The sequence below is a fragment of the Sycon ciliatum genome, chromosome 8, assembly GCF_964019385.1.
Source record: "Sycon ciliatum chromosome 8, ocSycCili1.1, whole genome shotgun sequence".
Lineage (NCBI taxonomy): Eukaryota > Metazoa > Porifera > Calcarea > Leucosolenida > Sycettidae > Sycon > Sycon ciliatum.
In genome coordinates, this window is record NC_088650.1 from 2983446 (window position 1) to 2999236 (window position 15791).

General features: G+C 47.6%; 1 protein-coding gene across 2 annotated transcripts; it reads right to left on the minus strand.

Annotated features, from left to right (window-relative positions):
- Positions 1-706: 706 nt before the first annotated feature.
- Positions 707-14392, minus strand: LOC135823891 (uncharacterized). 2 transcript variants are annotated; one of them, XM_065336762.1, is made up of 8 exons: positions 14297-14392; positions 9541-11690; positions 8957-9005; positions 7991-8302; positions 7313-7430; positions 6769-6860; positions 4429-4675; positions 707-1560 (listed from the first exon to the last, which is right to left on the minus strand). In XM_065336762.1, exons 1-8 carry the CDS (start codon positions 14322-14324, stop codon positions 1536-1538), a joined length of 3021 nt encoding a protein of 1006 aa, XP_065192834.1. In that variant the 5' UTR covers positions 14325-14392; the 3' UTR covers positions 707-1535. The 2 variants fall into 2 exon arrangements, with proteins under 2 accessions (XP_065192834.1, XP_065192833.1); XM_065336761.1 differs by having other exon boundaries at positions 7313-7433.
- Positions 14393-15791: the final 1399 nt, after the last annotated feature.

Genomic DNA, 15791 nt, shown 5'->3' on the forward strand with positions numbered 1-15791 from the left:
CGCCTGAGTGGAACTACCAAGAGCTGCGCACATATACTTTGTGCAAACGGGCTTGGGATAACTAACACATAGGGACGATCAGCCAGCCACGACACATGTATTCCGAAGAAATTTCTCAAAAACTCAAACAAATTTGAATTATTCAAAAAAGTCTAGAGGTCTATACTTTTGAAACGCACTATAGTATCAGTACGACAGTATCAGATGCTAGGCTGAAAATGGTGGTAAGGGGCAGCATGCAGTGATCATGGCTGCAACAGACACAGGGGCCAGAGAAGAGTACAGCAATGATAGCCGGGAACATCAACAATGACGTCATACAGTGATTGAGTGTTTTTAAAATAGTAAAGCGTTGCAATTAGAATTGGAGGTGGATGGGTGAAGACATGGTGGTGATAACAGCAGTCTCAGCTGCTGGGACACCAAAGGGAGGTGGATGGGTGAAGACATGGTGGTGATAACAGCAGTCTCAGCTGCTGGGACACCAAAGGGAGGTGGATGGGTGAAGACATGGTGGTGATAACAGCAGTCTCAGCTGCTGGGACACCAAAGGGAGGTGGATGGGTGAAGACATGGTGGTGATAACAGCAGTCTCAGCTGCTGGGACACCAAAGGGAGGTGGATGGGTGAAGACATGGTGGTGATAACAGCAGTCTCAGCTGCTGGGACACCAAAGGGAGGTGGATGGGTGAAGACATGGTGGTGATAACAGCAGTCTCAGCTGCTGGGACACCAAAGGGAGGTGTTCAACAATTTAAAAAAACAAACAAAACATACTCAAATCTCAGACAGCCAGCTGTTTCCACCTTGTTATATCTCATCAGCAGTGAGCCGATGACAGCAAAAAGAGTAAGGCAATGCCATTTGTATTTACTAGCATAGAACCGAGAAATTCCCAGCCTATTTCAACGCATTAACCGCATTCTGCTACTAAGTTCTGGTGAGATCTTCAGTCTTGAATTTGGATACAAAAATCAAGTCTGCAAAGATATAGGTTAGGCTTCTATGAAATCAATGTGGATTGGCTCAACGCACAGAGACATGGTGATCTCAATATCGTTAGTCAAGTTTCAGTAAAGGCTCACGCAAGCGTGTCTTGAAATTTTAATATTCTTATTACATTAATGGCGGGAATGAGAGGAGCTTCAAAAACTTCCCTGATTGTCTGACATGGATTGAAAAGTGATAGTTTATTATTTTCAAAATTTACTAACTGCAATTCAAAGTAAAATAGCATGTGAGTTTCTAGTGTACTTCAAGACATTAGAAACATCACTGCTATGTGTAAATTCATGATGAAGGAAAATGACACGAGCTGATCACAGCAACACATGCCAACTGGCAATGAAAACACACAGCGCCCAGGATGCCTAGGACGAACGCTCCGGTCAAAAGACATCAGGCTCCACGACGCTGCCCGGAGGGCGGCCAGGCTGCTAATCCGATCCGGCCGAGGCACTGAGCGGCTGGGGGTCGGAGAGCAGACGCTTGCCCCCCCCCCCCCTGCCATCTCTGGACAAGGCCTCATCTCCTGCTTATTGTTTCAAGTACTCGGCATTCCTGGCAAACAAACACGATACAGGTCAAACAGCGGCAGAGTGAACTTCTCATTGTCATGGTACAGTGCACAATGGATGAGCAAAGACCCGGACGAAAGACAGAGACGGAGCACAGCAACACACACGTTTCTAATAGAACTAGGCTAACTTTTCTTGTAGCTCAACAGTTCACTTGTTACTGTAAAATGATAAAATGGCTAATTATAACGTCAGTACCGTAGGTCAGTGTCGTGCAATGTTATCGCATGAGCTGATTGTTTAGTAACTGGTGGTGTTAGTGGACATTAGGGAGGTTTAGTTCCCACGTAACGGAAACGCGTACGTGGGTGATCCACGTAAAGTGGATGAAGGGCACCCACGTTGCAATGTTGTGTTTAGTCACACGGAACAAACAAAAGCATGAAGCTAAAGGCCAAAACCTGGTCAAAGACGAAGCTACCCCGGCCTAAGAAGCTCATTCAATATTTTGATTTCGTGCTTCGGAAACTTCTTCAGCTGAGCACCCTCACAGCTCGCACAATGCGCTCCATTCTGATTTTCACCCACGTTCTGGCGGAACGTGGGTGAGCCTCCATACACGGTATGTCGTGAATCAGAAAACGTCTGTACGTGGGTCACTGAGTATCACGTGGTACACCCACGTAAAGTACCCACGGATTACGTGGGACTAAACCTCCCTATTATAGCGTAACGTGTAGTTCCTGGGTCCTTTATTTTTTTATAAATTAATCCTTGGCTCTCCATCCGAGGTCCAATTTAAGCGCAGGTGATATTTTAGTGATTTAAACGAAAGGAGTGTTTTGGCTAAAGTTTTGCCGCGTCAATTGAAATTTAGCAGATACTACAGTACAGTACTAGTCATCTTCTTTTTCTTAAAACTCTGAAACTCGGGTCACTAACATATTTCATTGTCAATTGGTCCTGATTCAGAGAATGCTAATTTCTTTACCCGTTAAAAACTATACGTTCTACAGTATTAGGCCAATTATCAGATGTTTTGATTGGCATGTATTTAGCAACTTAGCTTGAACATAGCAAGATCTGTGGTTCAGTGAACAACAATCCCCCCACCACCCCAAACCCAAACCAACCGACCACAACCCGAAGGTGCAGAGACCACTGATACCCGTATACACACGTACCCTTTACATACAGGTGACCATTTTTACCATTAATGGATCTTTATACACAAGTGGTCTAAAGGCCGCCGCAGTCACACCCAAACAAGCCACTTTGGGCTTGTTATCGCTGGCGCTCAGCTGGCTTTTGTGCTCCCTGTCGACCGGTCACAACAGACATCGAGTGCAAAGCTTGAATGGCTTGTTTCTTTTGCCTGCCAAATTTTGATATCTCGAAACGCACCAACGTTCTCAAGCACACAGGTGATCTTTATAGTTTATACATGAAGGTGATCATTATACATAGGTAATCTTTACACACTGTTGTGAATTCCAGCTGAAATCCAAGAGAGCTCGATACCGGGAAGGTAGAGCCGTGACACACTAGTCAGAACAACAGATGGCTTGATCAGTCACAACTTAAAGTTTCATGCCATCTCAGGCACTCATCAGGTGATCTTTATACTTCCTTCGCGTCATTAAAATTGTCGCTTCGCACATCGCAATATTTGTGACTTGGCTCGTCTTAGTCAGACTGTTGGAATCGCTGTTTTCTGTGTTCGAACACTGGTATGACCCTTCCTGCGCAATGTCTACTTGTCACTGAAGCCGTGGTGGTAACGAACTTTGTCGGAGCTCTCTTCCGCAACAAGCAAATTCATCGCGCTCCGCATTATTCCGCCCCAGAGCGCATTTCGTTTTCTGGAGTTCGTGCCGTCCCACATCGTTTGCGTGGGCATTTGTCAAGACTGCAAGCTCGGGTATAAGAATCCTGGTATCTCTCCTGAATACAAACTGCTGAAGGTGACGATGGCAAGAACAAAGTGGTCTCAAATTCCTAAAATGCGCTACTTGTGGCGCATGTTGCTGCGAAGGTAGCAGGTCTGAAAACACCAACAAAATCAGCGAAGCGCTTGCCAAGGAAAGAAGGTGTGGAACTGCTTACCCTATCCCGCTGGAAGGTCGTTACAGTGTACTTGAAAAATGCTAGCTTGCCTTCATCGCCTGCCACCTGGAGGCATGGATCGCTTGAAAACGAAGTCTCTTGACCTGAATTTGAACGCGCGTCTTGTTCAGCGTATTGTTGAGTGCTGAAGGGTCTGCCTCAAACTCTGATGAAGACGTCGAACTTATCGGCAAGTGCAGCGAAGCGGGGGGGGGGGGGGGGGGGGGCACAAACTAAAGCTTGGTCCGTCGACAATGATCTGCCTCAATTTCTAGCTGATTTCTTTGCCCTTTGAGCGGACAAAATAATTTTGAAAAATCGCTCTGGGAAGCGACACTTTTAATGATGCGGAGGAAGTAGTTTATACATGAAGGTGGTCATTATACATGAAGGTGGTCATTATACATAGGTGGCCTTTATTCGAAGGGGGTCTTTATTCGAAGGGGGTCTTTATTCGAAGGGGGTCTTTATTCGAAGGGGGTCTTTATTCGAAGGGGGTCTTTATTCGAAGGGGTCTTAATTTAAAACACAGGTGATATTTTATACATAGGTGTTATTTATACACAGGTGTGCTGAAACCATGGTAACATGATCTGATGCCTCAACCTTCTTCCACTGCAAATCACTAAACTATCCCCGCCACTCCCCCCCCCCCCCCGCCACACACACACACACACGCGTGCACACACACACACACACGCGTGCACACACACACACACACGCGTGCACACACCCCCCCCCACACACACACACATGCACACACATGCACACACATGTACACACACACACTCAGCCTGCAACTCACTTGATTGCCCTGAAAAGATGGCGCCGGGAATGCTTGGCATTATCAGTCAGCAGGTTAAACAGCTCTTGGACGGTTGTGCTCGGACGTTGTTGCATCAGATACAGCAGGATACAGAAGAGGTTGTTCTCTCCTTTGCCTGGGCCTCGGATGTTACCTTTATTCCTTTCATGAAACGACTTCAGCACGTTGGGGTAGTAGTTTGTGTATTCTGGAGTCACTAGCTGCACAGCCGCCTTACCGCAGTTTGCTACAACATCACCAGAAGAAAGGGCAGAAAAGAACAATGACACTGTTTTTTAGCTGCTGACTTTTCAGTTTTCACACTTGTAGCGGGATGTTTATCTCCCTCACTTCTTTTCCTATAGAATTGCTGTCTTAGTTATTTTTGCTTTACTCCATGTGAGAGACCATGAAGGGAAGGGAACGAAAAGGTTCGTTTCTAAAATTTCCTAGTGTTCATTTGGACGGTGTGGATTGTGTGGATGCATGTGCTACACTGAAGAACAACCAGCTTCATTTAAGAACAATGAGCTTCATTTAACACGAAAGCGTGGTAGCGACCTTGGTGATAATCATATAAGAAAGTTAGTTGCTCCCACACTGAAACAGTCAACCGTGAGTCAGTCACGGGTCAAGTCAGGTCGACGGGAATAGCGCTGCAGTGTGGGAGCAACCAACTTCTACACAGCTTCATTTAACGTAAACATAATTAACCCTTTACCGGCAAGTGTATTTTGTATATGAAATCCATAAGATTGAGAAGGATGCCAATAACTCACAACGAGGCCACATGTTGTATGTGTAAGTTATGTTTTCTTGCAAGTCTGGTACTACTTCTTGACCATGTAAAAAATTATTTTCACATACCACACACATACACTGCTAAATTGTCACCTATCCGTCTAAACAGGGAAATTGTACATAATGCAAATTGTCAGATTCCGACATTAATATGATACTGCCAAAACAAGTCGACTTTGGAGCGGAAACGAACGCCATAGCCATCACAGACTTCAGTGGCCGTGCTTCGCTCACATTTGAGAGCAGCATCACCCCAAAATCGCTGTCCGATGGCTCCGTAAGGTCGTGCTTAAGTCGCGCTGCGCTGCCGTCACTCAGGTAGGTAGAAAGTCGATGGCCTAAAATTCCGTCTCTGGGAGACTGTCGACACGGGGATCACTCTCCATGGCTTCCCCATCATAAGCACCATCAGATTCTTCCAGGTGCATCACCCGATATTTGCGTGAGAATTTACTTGGCGTGAGCTCCACTTCGCAATTTGAAATTCGCTTGCATCGGTGGCTCAGTGGAACGAAGTATTTATCTATCTGTCGTGGGTCCTAGAGTGAAGGTCTGCTAAGTCCTCGTCGGAGAAGTCATCTGAGGATGACAGGAACTCACTACGAAAGAGGAAATGCACCTGACGACGTTTTGACGGAGGCAGACGGCATTGTCGGTGCGCGTGTATTTCTGCAAGTTTTCGATCGCGCAGTTCTCAATGAAATCAAATGGGGTACACGTAGATTCTCTTCAGCTATGGATAGGATCATACCTAGGCTGTGTGAGGGCCACGGGAAATCCCCGTGGGCTGATGCTTCCTGTTATACCAGGTATGGTTTTAGCATGCATGTCATATGCGTCGTTTACGACTCATTCAAGTATGGTGCTGCCGGTAAAGGGTTAAATGATTGCGAAGGTGAGCTTAGCCGTTCCCGAGTCATGATCGGCAGAGGTAGAACACCAGTTCACACAACAAGTTGACAACAACCTGCATCAAGCAGTGAAGTCGACTTGGTTACGTATGCCCATTGCAGCTGATGCTGCACTTGATGGGTTGCCAAGGCAAGCCGTGGATATAAAAACAATAAAATACTCAGGAGTCAGTACCACTCTTAGGGGACATGACTTCAATAGGAACACTGGTTAAAAAACAATGTACAAGGATATCACCTCCTCATCAAAGTCTACACATACACGTGCATACAGTGACAAGAGGGTATTGCAAAACAATTCAAGCAGCTCAGGGGAACTCACTGGCTCTGAAAATAATTTCATCTGGTTGAACCACAGCATTATTTGGATGTCACTGTGAATGTTCAAATACAAAGGAAATTTAGGCCACCAGCCTCACGCTCATTTTCTCCGAAAATCGCCTGCAATCGAACAGCTCCTACACTCCCAGAGAATAAGGTTGACCCTAGAACTACTTCAAACTACGTTTACTCATAATTCGCTACATACACACGGCTAAAACTCTGCCGTGTCCTTGCTGGAGAAAATATATTCACCACCCGGCATTATTGAAATACACATGAATCACGGTGTCCAAAAGCAACCAACCTCTCTCGTCGCCTTCCTCCTCTCTACCGATGAACGGTTCAATCGAGCTAACAAACGCATGCCAGTCGGCAATCTGATCGAGTGTCTTTCCACTGCAGCGCAGAGTGGTATACAGAACAAAACAGCACGAAAAAAGAAAATAGAAGCAGGTCCACGTTCTAGGTAGGGCCGTAACAGAAGAGCCTCCCTCGGTGGACAGTAGAGCCTCCCTCAGTGGACATGAGAGCCTCCCTCAGTGGACATGAGAGCCTCCCTCAGTGGACAGGAGAGCCCCTCCCTCCAATGGACACGGTGGAGCGCGCACCCCCCCCCCCCCCGTGGATAGTAGAGTGCCTGCCCCCCCCCCCCCCCGTGGACAGTAAAGCCTTAAAATGCGACGCAGCATTATGTGATGAAAAGACACCCTCACTAAATGTGCAGACAGTGTGTTGTCAGTGTTTCCATTACCCTGAACGCTTCGTTAATGAAAGCGGCTGATTGGTCAGCTCCAAAGCAACGTATTTGACCTATTTTTTATAAACCTGCGAGGATAGCCTTCACTAACCCAATGGCACCAAGTGACATGAATTCAGCGTCGTGACCATCGCTTCCACCAGCGCTGTGATGACCGCTTCCACGAGCACCGTGACCACCGCTTCTACTGTCCACACTGGCACAGGCTTCTGCTGCAAGGCAACAGACGGCGTGCCATTGGAGTGATCAAGAGACATGCACACGCACGCACACACACACACATGCACACACACACACATCCAGATGCAGCGAATACATGTACACACACACACACACACACACACACACACACACACACGTGGGCACGCACACACGGTTTGTTGCAGAAGTTTATTGTCGCCACTGAAACGAACATGGTTCATTTCATACTCGGACGGACCCCTCACTCCTCCAAAATGAACAAAGTTTGTTGGCCAAGTTACGATTTTCGACCCACCGGTTCCACGGACGATGTTCGCTTCAGGGCGACAAAATATGACCGCGACCCCATAGCAATTCTATGACGTATCGGCTGTGTTTACAGCCATTTCCGCTAAAAAATAGGCCCTGAGTGCATTTATGAGAAAAACCTTTTTCCCGACAAAGATCTAGCTAGTCATTAGTCCTATTCAAAGTGGTGGCGCTGGAAAAGTGACTGCCATTAATTATTGTGCTAAATTGGTCAAATGTGTATCTAAAATACACTATGAACACCCAGTCAGGTACATACCTGTAGTCGCTGCTGATGCAGCTGCAGGTGCTGCTGATGAAGGTGCTACTGGTGATGCTGCTGCTGAAAGTGCTACTGCAGCAAGGACTGCTGCTGCTACCAGTGCTGCTGCTATTGGAGATGCTACTGATGCTACTGAGGCTGCTGCTGCTGCTAACAGTGATGCTACTAGTAATGCCACAGCCGGTGATGCTATTAGTGACGCTACCACTGAGCCTGTCGCTGCTGAGGTGGCTACTGGCTGTGATGCTGCTACTGGGCAGAGTGTTCCTTCTGATGCTGGTAAATGAGGATTGCCAGAAGAGGGATTTTCTGATCGAACAAAGGTGTAGAAAAATGGGTTACGGCATCAGGGTATCCGTCCCAGGATCCAACTGCAGTTACCCCAGCTCCCAGTGAAGGTAATACTCGCTGCTAGTATGGGTGGCCAAATCAGATTGAATCTGATATAACCTTCAATAGAGCCATCAGGAGCACAGCAGCCCCCCCCCCCTTTTAGGGGGTGGGGGAGGGAAGGAGGTGCATGGCTGCATATGTGTAGGATGGCTGGTGCATGTCATTCATAGTCATTATGTGCATGCTGAACCTAGGTCAAACTTATTAGGGGGGGGGGGGGGGGGGGCACGCACCCACTGTGCCCCAATGCGTGCTACGTGCCTGACCATTGATTACACAAGAGTTAATCTAGCCAGAAGCAGTCCATGGTGAACAGGTATGTATACCTCAAATAGAAAGTATAATTATAAACCCTGAATTCAACAAAGGTGGCAGGTACAACAACACAACTCCAAGTAGCCGACCCCCCCCCCCCCCCCCACACACACACAAACACAGACACACAGACAGACACAAAGCTGGATGTAGTCGAACCTTAAATGCAGGTGCAGCATATGCAAACACCCACACGTAGGTATGCAAACACGGTACCAGAGTACCAGATCTGTTTGTATTGTGCATCCAACTAACCTGAAGGAAGAGAGGCCGATCTCAGGTCAAACAGCTTTCCACATGCATCCTGTAGGTATTGCAAGAGATCAAGTACACGCAAGCACATGCACACGCCCACACCCGCACACACCCGCACACACACACACCCGCACACACACACACACACACGCACACACACACACGCATGCACACACACACACACATGCATGCACACACACACACACACACACACACACACACACACATGCACACACACATACATGTAAATAAACACGAACAAAAAGCACATATTATGCAGACACACAAGCAGAAGCCATAATCGCCGAAGTCAGACTAGGCAAAAAATGGTTATCTTCTCATCCATATGACGGGAATACGTGACACTTTTTAAGACAATAGAGACATGGTGAAACTTTGTGTGTGAAGAACTCTCGTCCTGAACAGAGATATACAAAATTACAATAAGGCCTGGTGGAACTTGTCTCATGGTTCGTCCCCCCCCCCCCCCACACAAAAACATATGAAGTAAAGCTAGCGGCAGGCGCTACTAACGTAACTTCTTTTGCATAGCTGCGGGAATTCAATCAGGTCAAGTCTCTCACCTGGTCAAGGCCCAGCCAGAACATGGCCTGCTCACGGATCATCTGTACATCCGGCTCTGAACGTGTACACAGTGGGTAGTCTTCAGCCACTAGGGTGGAAGCGTTCAAGGCGTGCGCACAGCTTGGCGCGCGGCACGTAGATAAGCCATGATGTAAACACTCCTCGCCCGATGTTTCTCCGCAGGGGCATGGCAATGTGCTGATCACTTCGACCTGCAGGCCCCACTTCCGTACCACTGTGAGCACGATTGCCCTGACTTCATCCAGCGTAGATTTTCCACTGCCGCCGTGTCGGCCCTTGCACTCGACGTACACTTGTAAGCCGTAGCGTGTATAGTGCAGGTGCAGCCACGGCCAATCGCTGTTCCAGCGAAGGCGAACGCTGCACCGTGACAGCGTGGCAACCGAGCGCATGTGTGACTTAAGCAGCACCTCCACCACGCATTGCCAGTACAGGAACACGGGAAAGTGCATCAACTCATCTCGGTTTGCGTTCTTCAAGGACACATAGGCACAGGAACAAGGCGTCTGCGGGTCCGTGCCCATCTCCAGGACGACTGCAGGTACAATAAACTCGTGCTCAGCAGACCTCTCATCCTGCACAATTACCAGGACTGAGAGCCATTCTAGGATTTCAAAAATGAGCTTGAACCCATCACTGCTTGCTCTGACTGCTTGCCACGCCTTAGCATGGTCGCAGTAAGACTGACCCTCGAACATCTTGTTGAGAGCTTTGCGTGCCAGGGACTCCGTCATGAACCCAGAACGATAGCACCGCGCTTCGTGCACTGTGATGTCTCGGTCAGGCTTCATGTAGACAAAGGCATTGACACAGTCCAGGATGAACTGGGGCTCCAGGATGACCGTGTCTTTCAGCTTGAAAGTTGGGAAGTACGCCAGGTGGCCTGCTTCGTGGCAGTACTTCAGCAGCAGCTGTATTTGCCGGTCACTGCAGTCATGTGGAACAGCCTTGACTTGCTTCGCTATGAACTTTGCCTCCTTGAAGGAAATCCAAGGCCAAGTGACCTCCTGCCTGAGCGTGTGTATGGATATGCAGAATCGGAGCCATGGAACAGGGATGTTACGTTGGCTCTTCTGGCAGCGGTCGATGATGGCCTCTCTCAATCGCTGCAGCTCAACTGCTTGTGCTGCACTTCCAGTGGATCTGGTGTTGTCGATTTTGAAGTGCGAAGTGTCGTTCCAGACAAGGTTCTGGTACCGCGTACCTTTTATCTTCTCTTGAAGTAGCTTACAAGGATCAGGCAAATCGGTTTTGTTCCACCTGTCACTCTGACACCCCACTACAAACACATCATCTGCAGCACTCTGGTCTGTGCTGCTGTCAGCTTTCGCATTCAGCAGCAGCATGTCGAGCCAGCCGAGCAGCTGGTCTAGGCGAGTCGCATTGGCCGGTAGAGTGGCCCGCTCGATACATTCTTCTCGGCTGACCTGAAATTCATCGAACTTGGGAAGGGTCTCTAGAAGATTCAGAGAAGAGTTGTATGTGGCAATGAAGGCTGTGTTTTTGGCCATAAAGAGGGGCTGCACGGATTGGTAGACTTGCTGCCCTCCAAGGTCGCGAAATGTTATGACGGTATAGTTGGGCGTGTTGGCCCGGTCAGAGATGTACTTTACCCGGTCTGCGTTGAGAAATCCTGTGATGGTCTCGTGGATTTCCTCGCGCATTGCTGGCCCGTTGCTGCTGCTGCTTCTGCTGCTGCTGCTGCTGCTACTGCTGTCCTCCATAGGTCCTGCATGGGTCCCAGCCACAGGATCCTCTCCTGCTGGGGCTCTCTCTCTGTCATCTTGTGTTGTCTCTTTGTCTTGGGGATGATTCGAAGTGGATGGTTTGCACATCATGGTGATGACGTAGAGTCGACTCAGAGCATCTGGCATGTCTGGGCATTCGATGAATCGACAGTCATCAGAGATGTTTGTAGTTGCGTAGGACGTGCGCATGCCGGGTGTGCTGAGTTCATTCTCATTGTGCATCTTCTCAAGCAACGCCTTCAGCAAGCTGGTCTTTCCAACGCGTGCCGCACCAAGTATTACCACGTGTAGGAAATGGATGACGGTCGTACCGCCCAACCGGGCTGCCTCCTGCTCTGCTGCTTCGAGTTCACTGATACTTGGCAGAACAGCAGTATCTCCTGGGCACAACGATAAGCACAGCACACATCAAAAATGTTGTGTAACTGCAGGTGACATTTACAGTTTGTTGTTTCTTTTGTATTACTAGCAAGAAATCATACAGTACAGGCAACAGGAATGCAAAACAAGTGAGAGTGCATCTTCACTGCATGCACTCGTATTTTGAGAAAGCCCGCTTGAGTCCCAATTTTACGGTGTGTCTGAAAGGCATTGCTTCCCGCACAATAACCACTCCATCACCAGAATATTGGCAGACAGGAGACACCTGTTATGGTGTTGCTACAGTCGAGGCACTGGCTTTTAGAGTCCAGGGGCGTCACACACGGTACCACCAGTACCACCATGCTTGTACCACTTTTCGCACCGAATGCGACGCCCAATTCATCCAAAAAACAAGCAATAAAAGAGCACTAAAATGTGCCCTGTTCACCCAATAATCACTATTTACCAGTGTTGCAAAGAATAGCAAATCACGAACGAATATTCTAACAAATATGCACAGTACGAACGAATATTCTACTATTCTACCCATACAGACGAGCCCATTTCAGCACACTATGCTTCCTTGTTTATTTGAGCCAGCGCGTGCTAAGACATGACCACAGCTTTTGTGGAAAAGTCGAGAAAACGCGATTTGAATTCCGCGACAAAAAAATACAAAGTTCTCCTCGGTAGACTGGACTGTTCTGGATGTAACTCTTTGTTGCAAGTACATGAAAATTTTATTCGTTTCAGTTTGGATTCCATGTTGCACTGAGTCTCCTAAAATGGATCGTCAACGATGTTTCGAAGGAAGAGCCTAATATACTTCGGAGCGGCAGAAGACGACATCCTCGGGTTCCATGCGCAGGATTAACTATTTTGTGGAATTGCGAAGGAAACAGAAGTCTCAAGTCTCTCAAACTCTCCCACACGGAGCTAGCTTTACGATCCGACATCACGGATTTCTACCGACTCGAAACTAAGCAAAGCGGACTGATACGATTCGAAACTAACCAGGAACTGCTACAAACTACGAAGAAGAACATAAGTATTTCTTGCGAAGGTGCAAGCTACAAACAGCGCGTAAGTCAAAGTGGGCAGCATTAGCGGTAAGCGACAATATGTTGACGATGTCGTTTGCTGCTCAATTGCAGTGACTGTTGCACATTCTACGATGCAAGAACGCAGCGAGCGTGCTGCGATGAGCGAATTAAGCCATTGTACGGAAAGTTGTACACAAAGTATAGCATTTCGAACATTCGACTTCTGACTCGAACGTTCGAATATTCTGTGCAGCGCAAAAAAACCAAGATATTCAATTATTCGAATATTCGCTGCAACACTACTATTTACCCTCGGGCTTTTTTGATGCCATTCAACGAAACGTATAGTGGATAGTCACTACCGGAGGGTTCATAAAGGCACATTTGTCTGTTGTGAAGTCGGGGGTTTGCCCCGTACATTGAATTTTGCATGGCAAGACAAATTCGGAAAATGCAAAATGGGTTACGGGGTAACTGTCTCCCATGCCCCCCTACTATTTTGACCTGGCTAGAACCCTGCCATCATATCTTCTTGCTAATGGTACTACTTGGGGACATACAGCTCTATTGCTTCCAACTGGACATTTGCTTCGTTAGTTGCTGCTCATCATGAGCAAGTTGCTGCTAGCGGCCTAGCATTGCTTGCCAGCTCTTCGACCTCTTGCATTACTAGACCATTTACTCGAAGTAACACATTGTCTCCAAAGCCAGTCGTTGTTGCCCTGACTGAGTGTGAATATGAGAGGGATTGGATACTAAATAGTATTCCAACCAGTGATGCACACTAACCCAGTTTTCAAGAACGAATACTCTACCAAATACCAAATCTGTCAACGAACGAATATTCTAGTATTCGTTGAAATTTTTGACGGCCCAGAAACTTCCGCATTGCGTCTGCGCTTTTCGCCTGGGACACCTTCGCATCCGTGGCAGCTACAGCCGTCGAGCAAGTAACATGCCGTCGGGGAAGATTTTTCCGCATTGAGCTCGTAGCCGAGCCATTGAACTCGAGCTTCGTCTCGCAGAGTTTGCATTCTATGTTTGCGCCTCCATCAACTTTCTCGGAGTGCTCCTAAACGGAGCTGCTACGACCAGCTGTGCCAGAAGCCATCACAAAAAACGAACTGGATGTCCAGGCGGTTCTTCAAAGTGAAAGAGAGGGGTGAGTTGGACCGAACTAAAGTAGTAAAGAAGAAGGCATTATGGGTTCCCACTTCGCAACAGTACAGTGCACGCACTGTACTCGTACAACTACACGTGTCCTTTGCAACTGTACTACAGTGCCGGCACTGTATTGTTACTACTACTAACTGTTTGGCGCGCGCTCACACAGGCTGGATTCGTCGTCAAGTACACGTACGGTAACCGCTGTACTGTAATCTGTAGCAGCGGCCCTAGCTCTACTGCCGTTAGCGCAGGGTCCACATGTACTCGTACAAAACTAGCATGCATGCCACACATAGAACATGATTGTACAGCTCTTCAAACGAACTTTATGACTATTCGACTATTCGTGTGCATCACTGGTCATTCGTAACTTTTTGGCGGAAAAGAAGTTTGAGAATTGATTTGTCACTTACCTGCTTGCAGCTGCTTGGCCTCCTTCATAGAGAGTCAGAAAAAAACAGAGGCACAAATCACACATATTTGTTTAACATGCTCTCTCTCTCTCCCTCTCTCTCTCTCTCTCTCTCTCTCTCTCTCTCTCTCTCTCTCTCCCTCTCTCTCTCTCTCTCTCTCTCTCTCTCTCTCTCTCTCTCTCTCTCTCTCTCTCTCTCCCTCTCTCTCTCTCTCTCTCTCTCTCTCTCTCTCTCTCTCTCTCTCTCTCTCTCTCTCTCTCTCTCTCTCTCTCTCTCTCTCTCTCTCTCTCTCTCTCTCTCTCTCTCTCTCTCTCTCTCTCTCTCTCTCTCTCTCTCTCTCTCTCTCTCTCTCTCTCTCTCTCTCTCTCTCTCTCTCTCTCTCTCTCTCTCTCTCTCTCTCTCTCTCTCTCTCTCTCTCTTCTCTCTCTCTCTCTGTCTCTCTCTCTGTCTCTCTCTCTTCCTTAGTTCCGTATCGTATTTTCCGGAACATAAGCAGCAATTTAAGCACTCGTAATCCCCCCGAAAAATAAATGTCGGTGTGTCTTCTACTACCATGGTGAAATGAACTGTGATATACAGGATAGATGTTGGTTTTTCCTCACAAAGATGATAGGACAAAAATGACAGGACAAAGATGAACCTAGAGCAGTAGAGGCAACGAGATGAACAAGGAACTCACGGCACAGAGTAAGCGCGAATTTTCTGGTTTCAGACCCTGTATTTTTTTGGAAAATACCAGGGCATTTCAATTTAGCACGGGGCACGCGGGATGGGCATAAAAAAGTGCATGGACCTCAGCTTCTCAGAGCAGTAAGAATTGTCAAAATCGGTTGAGTTTGAGCAAGAAGCTGAAAAGAATGCTAGATTGAGTTGTTGTGGCGTTTCCAAGGCATGATAGGAGAGTTTGGAAAGGACATGGAAGTGGCCCTGATGTGCCTATGGAGCTGAGAGTTGTCAGGATGGATTTGTTTGAAATTGTGACATGCATTATACAGTATGACAGGATATACAGGCAGGAGCTGTATAGGCTGAATTTTAATGGGGCCGAAAAGGATTTTGGCCTGCGGATGCTGAAAATTAAACTGTGCTGATAATTTGTAGACTTACAGTATCCAGTGTCCAGTATCACAGTAGTAGATATCAAACTCAACTCACTTACTAAAGCCACAAGTCGCCAAGATACTCAAGACAAGATGCAAACTGGAATAATTCACTGCAGCTGGTTGTCGTCGCAGTGATTTCCAAGTGTCCATTGTACACAGCACGTTCAGCATAGTGCTTGCATTTAGCTCCAACTCTGGCAACAGAGCGACAGGCGAAGCCCTATCCATTTATCAACTGGGCCGTGCGGATACGACTTTGAGTTTGGCATGGGAGTGGCTACACATTTTCCCCTGTTACTAGTGGAGCAGTTATGCCGCGCCCATCATCATCATCATCATCATCATCATCATCCTAACCCCAGTTGTCGTTCAGGACCGTACGGGTTCGTCGT

Excerpts from the sequence above, each read along its gene's own strand:
- LOC135823891 (XM_065336761.1), bottom strand. The coding sequence starts at position 14,324 with ATGAAGGAGGCCAAGCAGCTGCAAGCAG. Across the intron at positions 11,691-14,296 it reads GGCCAAGCAGCTGCAAGCAG|GAGATACTGCTGTTCTGCCA; the intron begins GTAAGTGACAAA and ends CGTTGTGCCCAG. Across the intron at positions 9,006-9,540 it reads TCTGGCTGGGCCTTGACCAG|GATGCATGTGGAAAGCTGTT; the intron begins GTGAGAGACTTG and ends CAATACCTACAG.